Source organism: Tachysurus fulvidraco, chromosome 1 (genome assembly GCF_022655615.1).
Source record: "Tachysurus fulvidraco isolate hzauxx_2018 chromosome 1, HZAU_PFXX_2.0, whole genome shotgun sequence".
Taxonomy (NCBI): domain Eukaryota; kingdom Metazoa; phylum Chordata; class Actinopteri; order Siluriformes; family Bagridae; genus Tachysurus; species Tachysurus fulvidraco.
In genome coordinates, this window is record NC_062518.1 from 14372754 (window position 1) to 14382028 (window position 9275).

The window sequence follows — 9275 nt, forward strand, 5'->3', positions numbered from 1 at the left end:
ACACTGTATATTAGTCTTTCTTTTAGCCGACTCATTCCAACCCTAACTCTGGTCTATTACAGAGTGCACGCTTACAAACATCAGCTTCGACAGCTAGGGTAACACTGAATTGACGGTACATCAAAGGGATTTAAACTTTGTTTCTTTGTGCATAGGTATACAGTATGTAATGTATTTAGGTTTGAATTCAGTAATTTCATTCTTTAGAAAATGAAACACACACACACACACACACTTGAGCACCAACTCTGTCTATCATAAAGGAAAAACAAGACACCTGAGTGGCAATAAACTAACGTAACCTTACAGCTCTGCATTCTACTGTTATTAGGAGCAGAAGAGGTCTGGGATTAGGTATCACTTTTATAGCACTTTTACCTTAAACAGTCTATCCACCCTTAGTGGTTAGCACGTTCACTTCACACCTCCAGGGTCGGGGTTCGAATTCCCGCCTCCGCCTTGTGTGTGCGTAGTTTGCATATTCTCCCCGTGCCTTGGGGGTTTCCTCAGGGTACTCCGGTTTCCTCCCCCCGGTCCAAAGACATGCATGGTAGGTTGATTGGCATCTCTGGAAATTTGTCTGTAGTGTGTGTGATTGTGTGAGTGAAGAGTGTGTGTGCCCTGCGATGGGTTGGCACTCCGTCCAGGGTGTATCCTGCCTTGATGCCCGATGACGCCTGAGATAGGCACAGGCTCCCCGTGACCCGAGGTAGATCGGATAAGCGGTAGAAAATGAATGAGAGTGAGAGTGAGTCTATCCACCAAGACAAATAGCGTTGCTATGCGTGAGTGCTTCTTTAGGCTATAGATTTGCACTGCAGTTATGAATACTTCATATTTTACAGTGTGGAAGGAATGAGTCAGTATTTTATAACCAAGAAAGCTTTGACTAGATGTTACACCTGTTTGTCACTTTTGGCTTTCCATACTTGCGCCGTCGTGAAAACACCTACATTCACGCGCAGCACGCAGTAGCAAACGGGGCGGGGACAGAATCCTGCTGCGGGCGCTGTGATTGGTCTATAGATAAGTATAAAAAGCCGGCGCGCCTACTTGCCTCCCTGCTTGTATGCGAGCTCACTTCAGAGTAGAGTTTTGCTGAGTAACGGACAGCTCACGCGCAGAGAATTTCGTCTTCGACGGATTTATATCTGCTTTAAAAATAAAAATTACCAAATGAAGGAAAGGAGGTCGTGTCAGAAGTCGTCCTTTCAGTCAGGAATGGACTCGAGTCAGAACGTTAAATGTAAGATAGTGGTGGTGGGAGACAGCCAGTGTGGAAAAACCGCTTTACTTCATGTGTTTGCTAAGGACTGTTTCCCTGAGGTGAGCAAACAGCTTTCTGTCAGTTATAACGGTTCAAAATGGTAAAAAAAATGTTATACTTTAATTATTTTTTTTCGTGTGTAGAACTATGTTCCCACCGTGTTTGAGAACTACACAGCGAGTTTTGAGATTGACTCTCAACGGATTGAGCTGAGTCTGTGGGACACTTCAGGTAAGTGTCAGCTGTAACACACACGCACGCACACATCACTTTTCCTGATATCAGTTCCTCTTTGTCAGACTTTGTGCTCTTACAACACACTCATCCTCCTCCTCAAAACTATCAAGGAGCGTTCCAGGAAAAAAAACAGGTCGAGATGGGGTGCCAATACTTATAACCACCAAGCAGTTTGCATTAACCATGCTGCAGCTGCGCACACACACACACGCACGCACACATCAGTTTTCCTGATATCAGTTCCTTTTTTTTGTCAGACTTGTGTGCTCTTCCAACACACTCCTCCTCAAAACTATCAAGGAACATTCCAGGGAAAAAAACAGGTTGAGATGGGGTGCCAGTACTTATAACCACCAAGCAGTTTGCATTAACCATACTGCAGCTGCACCGTACCTCACGTCATATTATTTAAAGAGGCTAAATGTGATGCTTGGACATCACAAGTCGCTATTTTTGAGTTCTCGCGTGAAGTCCGGTTTAGGGATCGACCCTGATGACCTGATCACCTCGACATGTCTGGACTTATCTGAGGCGTGAATGTCGACGGCGTTCCCACATGGCGGAGGAGAATTTCTTTGGTCGCTTGTCTTGATGGTTTGTCTTTCGAGAGCTAAATGTGAGCTCAGCTATGACCCGAAACTCCCAGGAGACAGAAACCTGAACAGGTAGAAGCATGTTCAACTCTTCTGATTTTGCAAGCGTATGCTCCTAGTAGTTTTCTTAAATCTTCTCTTTAATCTTCTGTTCAGACGTTACTCAGTTTAAATCACATGACCGTGAGTTTAACTTCAACTTCAACTCAGCTTGCTCATATTTTTAACTAGAGCTTCTTGGGCCTTTTTTTTTTTTTTTTTAGTAGTGTCTGTTACACAAAAGCAGGAACAGCTGATCCTGCACCCTCACCCACCCGCTGTGCTAACACACAACACGCACCATCCCACCACGCCCTTTTGTGGAAACGCTGAGAAATCATGCTGACACTCTCATTAGAGGAGTGTGGAGAGTGTAACCACGGCACCGTCACTTCTGAGCTAATGTGAAATCGCGTCTCCTGAGAACCGCTTCAGCTCTGCCTGTAATCTGCAGAGCAGCGATGATGTGACTTTTTTTTTTTTGAGAATCACAACGTCATATTACATTCCAGGAGCGAGTTGATTTACTTGTGGTAACGCTGAGCTACCTGGGAGGCACCCGTCTGTGTGTCTGGGTTAGAGTAGTGCGCTTTATCCCGCGGTCTGTAAGCAATTACCTCGTTCCTGCCGATCTGTTTTTCTTCCAGCAAAGGAAAGATTGGAATTTGGCATGCAGTGCTCTGGGTAATTTCTGCAGGATTGCAGTTTGACTCATCACACAACTTTGTGTGTATCTGTAAGCGGTTTTCAAGGCCTTGTTTTTTGGCATTTACTTTAATGCCTCTGTCTAGGCCAAGTGTACCTGCACCTTTCACAACACGGGTGTGGTGTTAATACGGAGGGTGAGACACAGAGGGAGAGATCTAAAGATGGAACCAGGAAGACGAACTGTTAGACAGGATAGGTGGCAGACACACACTTGTAAATGTGTTGATCAAGAGTACCAATTTGCTTGATTATGCCCTTCCAGGCTGTATCATGCCTTGAGGTTTAGATCAGGATGAGGTTGTTGTGTTTTAGTGAGGCGAGACTGAGGGAAATCGTAGGACGCGTCGTTTCAAAAGCATCACGTGTCAGACTTGTAGCTTGTAACTTGTTACTTCACACGGCACTCTCTGGATGTTAAGACAAGGAAACAAGCTGAAGTTCCAAAGAAGCTTCAAAGCATGAAGGTCCAACAGATTTAAGAATTTGGCATTGCACAGGATAACCTCGCAAATCAATAATTAGTTTGTTTTTAAGCCTGAAGTTCTGTTAGGTTGCGTAATACAACATTTTCTGATTGTACATCAACATTAAGTTGCTGAATTGAGCTGTTGCTTTGTCGTTTGTACCATGTTCTCTTCCTTGACTAGAATTTTCATCATGTGTCTTGTTTATCTGGTGTACAGTAAGTGGTGCTGATCATGTGGTTTTTTTTTTAAGCTAATAATGAGGAGCGAGGAGGTTGTATCTTGTCTGTTTAGTTTTGTAAGTTAAGCTAATTTCTTAACTTCAACATGTTCAAGCCAGACTTCTGTGATTGTTCATAGGCTTCCATCAGACCCGGTTGTGTCTTGTTTTTTTGCTATTTGAGGTGTTGTGAATGCCTTCCCACCCTGGGGGGGATTTCTTCTCTCTATCAATAATCCCCTTATTGATGAAGGGCTTCATCCCCTACAGTTAAAAGTCCAGAGGCTAAATGTCCAGTCTTTGAAGAGTTCCTATCCAACAGCAGCACTAATCAATACACTCACACGCATCCTGCTGGGTCGTGTACTGGGCTGCCTTTTGTCTCTGTTATCTGAGGCCCAGATAATGAGCACATGCAGGCAGTATGGTCCTCATTAAGGCTTTAAACCCCACCATTTGGCTCGAGAGTGCATGCTGCCTAACGCACTTTCTATAATGGCTCAGTTTGGGTTACTGCCTTTTAGGAAGTGTGTTAGAGGAAGTTTTTAACTGCCACTTTAATTTACACTTTGATCGTGCCGAGTGCTCTCGTGATGCCCAGACTGGACCTGAACATCCCGGTTCTAGGATAGGACCTGTTTTATCAAGAAAGGGAATGAATTGTTTGAGTGTTTTGTCTTGGAAGGAGACAAGACAGCTGTCATGATCATGTTTTAGCCAAATTGTTGCTCCATACCTCTCTCCATGTCACATGCTCTGTTATCTTTAACAGTAAAATTACTTTACATTTACATGGTTTTACTAAGCTGTCGTGATGTGTACATATCCACGCTAAATCCCAAATCTGAGGTAAGCACACAGGATCTCGCCCGTTCCTGTTCCTCACATCTTTCACCTCAGGAGTCTTTTCCAGACCCTCGTGCCTTACATTCCACTGATGAAAGGTTGCTACAAAGCTTCCATTGTGTAAATAAGCTTGGGAATAACTGCTGCGGAGTCACATGAAGACTTATTTCCGTTGAGAGGATTCATACCTCTGTTAGCCTGAACGGAAATCGGATTGGAGCATATCCTGTACAAGTGTTGCGTTTCAACGAATTCTTTCCCTTTTTATTAAAACGTGAAACCAATTTTTTATTTATTCTCTCCCCTCTTTCTCTCTCAACAGGACAAAGATGTTCAGTTTTTAAACTCTAAATGCTTTAAAAAAAATTACCTCTTGGAAGGGAAATGCATTTGTTTGTGATTTTTCACACACAGCAGCTGGACATTCCACAGAATGAAGACTGAGGAGAATGAGAAGGGAACCATGTGTGAGCAAGATGGATATATATGGTCGTGTGTGGGAGAGTGTGTGTGCATGTGCGAGCAGAAGGACATGTCCTGAAGCTAGTTGTAATGTGAGTTAATGAGATGCTGCGGTGAGAGGTGGAAGCTAAGGGATTTCCTCAACACTGGCGAGTCATTGAAAGGTCACCTATTAATGCGTCTCTAACAACATGAGTGTGCACTACACATGCACCACCTTAATGTACTAGATTTTCTCCTAATGCAGTAATATTGGTTGTACAGGAGTATAAAATATGGACCAAAGTCAGTTTGGAGAGTTTTAAAGTACGTTTCCTTCAAGGATAGCCTAGAGGTCGATGTCGTTTCCTGACTCCTGTTTATAGACACTAGGAGACACTTTATCTCTGCCTGGGGTTTACAGAGATTAGACAGGCTTTGAGCAGGATTGTGAAAATATTTAAACGGGTCATGCTTATGGTTTTGTTTGTACTTTTCCTCTTTCCCCATTTTGCTGCGACTTGTGCTTATGAATGATTATACAAAGATTAACTTGTTTGCTCACGCCTTCAAACAAAATGATTGTTTTCATGCTTTAAACCAGCACACAGAAGTGCAGAGGAGCAGGGAATTCAATTGTAGCCTTCATCATAAAGGTTGTGGTCTGAAAAGTGTACAAAAGATTCAGGCTCCGTATCCTGTGGGTGGAGCTTCTGAGGCTGAGACGAGGATAAACGGCTTCCTTTTCAGGCACTTTATCGATCACACTCCTTGTGCGCTCTCTCTCGCTCTGTGTGTGCGCGAGACCTCCCACGTGTCACACCGGACACAAACGAAATTCTCCAGATTCTTGGCTGAGAGCTGTGCATGTGGGAAACAGAGAACCCCTGCACACAAAGGATTTTAAAGGGACACAACTGCTAAATATTATTTCCAGTGAAAGCTTCTATTTTGTTAAACATGAACCTTTTTGTGTATTCTTAACACAGCAACAAGCAGACAGCGTATATGCAGTACATGTGGCTATAATAGTCTTTTTTTTTTTTTTTTTTTTTTTTTTTTTGTCTTTTTTTAAAGTATGTCATCAATCCAGCCTTGGTTCTCTCATCAGGTTTTGTTCCACATCTTGGCTCAACATTGTTTCCTTCTTTGTGTTACAGGCTCACCGTACTACGATAACGTGAGGCCGCTGTCGTACCCCGACTCCGATGCAGTCATCATATGTTTTGACGTCAGCCGCCCAGAGACGCTGGACAGCATTCTTAAAAAGGTGTGCACCACTTCCGTGTAACATGAACCATACAGCTCCGATTTACCTGAACATGATGTCTGTAATAAGCATTCTTTTTAAATGTAATCTTTAGATTTTTGTGCCACATGCATAAAGTGTCGTACACATGGAGGTATATTAGTTTCACTCACTGTACCTGAACAGAATCAACGCGTTGTGAAATGTTAGGAAGCACGCTGGCCTTGGGAGTATGTAACTGCTAAAAGAATCTGTGGTCTAAAACCACTTCCTGTAGAAACAGGACACCTAATCCCTGTAATACATCCAGAGCAGAAAGCAGATCCTCAGAATGAAACATTTCCCATAAATTAGTGGAGAATGTAAAAAGTCCAACTTTCCTCTCCGAGCGAATGGAAGAAGGTTGGATTGGTGTCATTCAGCAAGTACACAAGTCGTATTCACTGCAGGATCATTGACACTCCTGTGCTATGTGCATTATTGTTCACATGGCAGCTAAAGATATTGAGTTGACTTTCTAAGACTGCTTAATCATGAGGGTTAAAAGCTGCCGTTCGAGTCTTGCTGAGGTTGTATTGGTTGACTTGGATTTGAGAAGGAGAAACTTTCAGGCCCCTCTGAGCAAAATAGCAGTGCCAAAGGATCCTGGGAAAGGGAGCAGGAAAGGTGCTCATGTTCCTCAGGGAACAATTGGCTGTGTGTGTCCTAGTGAACCGGATCCTGGTGACTGCAATAGAGATAAATGCTGCAGCGTTGCATTATCAGAGATTAAACCATCCGGTTTTCTCACACACTCTGGCTTGTTCTGTTGGGGAAAGGAATGTGGATCACCTGTAAGACTGAAAGCAGAGAGATCAAGCGATAGACCCCATGATGGATTTAAGAGCTACCTACTGAGGGATTGAAAAGAATGTACGATCTAAATATAGCAAGAGCCATTTGAAATGATAAATTGTAGAGCAGTGCTGAGAGAATTCTCTTAAAGCGGCTACTTGGGGTCACCGATGACTTGCTGGTTTCCACAGAGCTCATGGTTTGCTCTGTTCTCTCCTCCTCTGTTAGTGGAAAGGAGAGATCCAGGAGTTCTGTCCCAACACAAAGATGCTGCTAGTCGGCTGCAAGTCGGACCTGAGAACAGACCTCAACACCTTAGTGGAACTATCCAATCACAGACAGATGCCGGTGTCGTATGATCAGGTGAGTTGCCAGAACTGACCAGATCTCGTCTTTCTCCCCAAAATGCTTCTCACTAAGCAGGTTTCTCTCTGCATCCTTCATTACACCATGCCCTTCTGGCTTCTAATGAAAGTAATTATGATGCTAAAGATGCTTAACACTTTTTATTCTAAATTTGTACTTTCCAAAATATTTGGCTTAAAGCTTAAACATATCATCTCGTTGCTCAGGGTTCTGCGATGGCTAAGCAGATCTCGGCTCCGTACATCGAGTGTTCAGCGCTGCAGTCGGAGAACAGCGTGCGGGACATTTTCCACGTGGCGACGCTCGCCTGCGTCAACAAGAACAGCAAAACTGTCAAACGCAACAAATCTGCACGTTCTGCCAAACGCATCTCGCACATGCCTGGCAGGCCTGACCTGGCTGCTGTGGCAACAGACTTCCGTAAGGACAAAGCCAAGAGCTGCACTGTCATGTGATCTCGTCTAAACTGACGAAGGCTTTCAGGGACATGTGGGTGGATAAGAGGGTGAAAGGGGATAAACTTAGTGGGGTTAAAAAAAAAAAAAAAAAAGTCCTACTAAAGAATTTCAGTGGATTAGTGAAGGAGTCACTTTCACTCGGCCGGTTTGCAATGCTATATGCAGCGGTTTCGCTTCCTTTAACCTGAGAGCAAGTGGAAAGTGTCTTAAAGCCATGACTCTCACGTTCCCCTGAACCGTGTCCCCTTAGAGGAAGTGCACTCCCTCTAACCCAGCAAGAGGCCATGCTTCCGGAAAGAAACACACTTCGTGATAGAAAGAAAAAAAGGAACTTTTGACATCAACAGAAAATTTGAGGAGGAACTGGCGTCGAGGTGCGTACACGAAGAGCAACAAGTGGGTTTGGGGAAGGAAGCTGAATCTTGGACTGTGTGAACTGTTTGCTTCTCTCCTGAATGAGAAGTGCATGGAGCAGAAAAGAAATAACTATCACTGTGCTTTTGATTCACTTCTCTTTTTCTGCATGGCTGCTTTATCCAGATGTTCGTTCTCTTTATAGCTGAGCTCAGCTCAAATTATTATGCACATGTGGTCGCCATGGATACACCACTTCTACAGTCCTCCTTTTGCCATTTCAAAAGCTCATCACATTTTCTGAGGTTTTATATTTAGCGAGAGAGTATTTGAGCCAGTTATTCTGGAAGGTCTCTGGCATTGTGGCTAAGACTTAAATAATTCACCACATAGATTGGTTCAGGACGGAAGGAGGGGTTTCTGTCCACTCCTGTAGAACAAAAATGAGCCGTCCCAAAGTGTCTTCAGAATCGGTCATGTTTGCTAAAGGCCGCATCTTCAGACACCTTAATATATTGTATAACTGGCACATGTCCAACCCTCACAAATCCCACACTCCTGTAGCTTAACAGAACAGTTCATACATGTGTTCAGTTCCTGTTCAATATGGTTTGAACAAGAACATTAGGAGAACGTTATCTTAAAACCGTAACTCCTTACACCTTCTGCCATATTATTATTATTATTATTATTATTATCACAGCTGAGTTTTTACATTATGCCAGAGCTGTACAGATCTGTTAAGGAGAGCTTTAACATTCACGAGCTGCGTCTCGGTGCAGCAGTACGTTTTCAGGGCAGAGGCGTTATGTTTTCTGATTTATCTAACATCATGAACAGGTTTTTTATTTATTTATTTTTTATTTACTTTGGGAATGGGGAAATGAAAGGCTGTTGAAAGTGACTGTACAACTGCTACAGAAGTGAGAACAGGAACTGATTTGTTGTTTACTTGTGGATAAAAACTATGATGTAGAGTTTGTTAGAAAAGATCAGTCTGCTGTTGTAAGAGGAGTAAAAGCGCTTCAGCATGTGGTGGTGTTGGAATATAATCATCAGTAACTCGGCATCACACAACCCTGTTGTCGAATAGTTTCCTAGAACGTCTAGCCTGTTTTTTAACTCGAGCTCCTAACTAACCGGTATTGCATAAGCTGTTCTGCTGAGTAACAAAGCTGTTTATTAACCTTGACATCACA

The 9275-nt window shown here is 43.3% G+C and overlaps 1 protein-coding gene across 1 annotated transcript; it reads left to right on the forward strand.

The window, feature by feature from the left end:
- The first annotated feature begins 1052 nt into the window (after positions 1 to 1052).
- On the forward strand, positions 1053 to 8399 carry rnd3a (Rho family GTPase 3a). Its single transcript, XM_027168607.2, has 5 exons — positions 1053 to 1326; positions 1411 to 1498; positions 5976 to 6085; positions 7127 to 7261; positions 7471 to 8399. Exons 1-5 carry the CDS (start codon positions 1177 to 1179, stop codon positions 7717 to 7719), a joined length of 732 nt encoding a protein of 243 aa, XP_027024408.1. The 5' UTR covers positions 1053 to 1176; the 3' UTR covers positions 7720 to 8399.
- The last annotated feature ends 876 nt before the right edge of the window (positions 8400 to 9275 follow it).

Coding starts and splice junctions, on each gene's coding strand:
- rnd3a (XM_027168607.2), top strand. CDS start 1,177: ATGAAGGAAAGGAGGTCGTGTCAGAAGTCGTCCTTTCAGTCAGGAATG. Junction 1,499..5,975: donor GAGTCTGTGGGACACTTCAG/GTAAGTGTCAGC, acceptor TTTGTGTTACAG/GCTCACCGTACTACGATAAC. Junction 6,086..7,126: donor TGGACAGCATTCTTAAAAAG/GTGTGCACCACT, acceptor CTCCTCTGTTAG/TGGAAAGGAGAGATCCAGGA.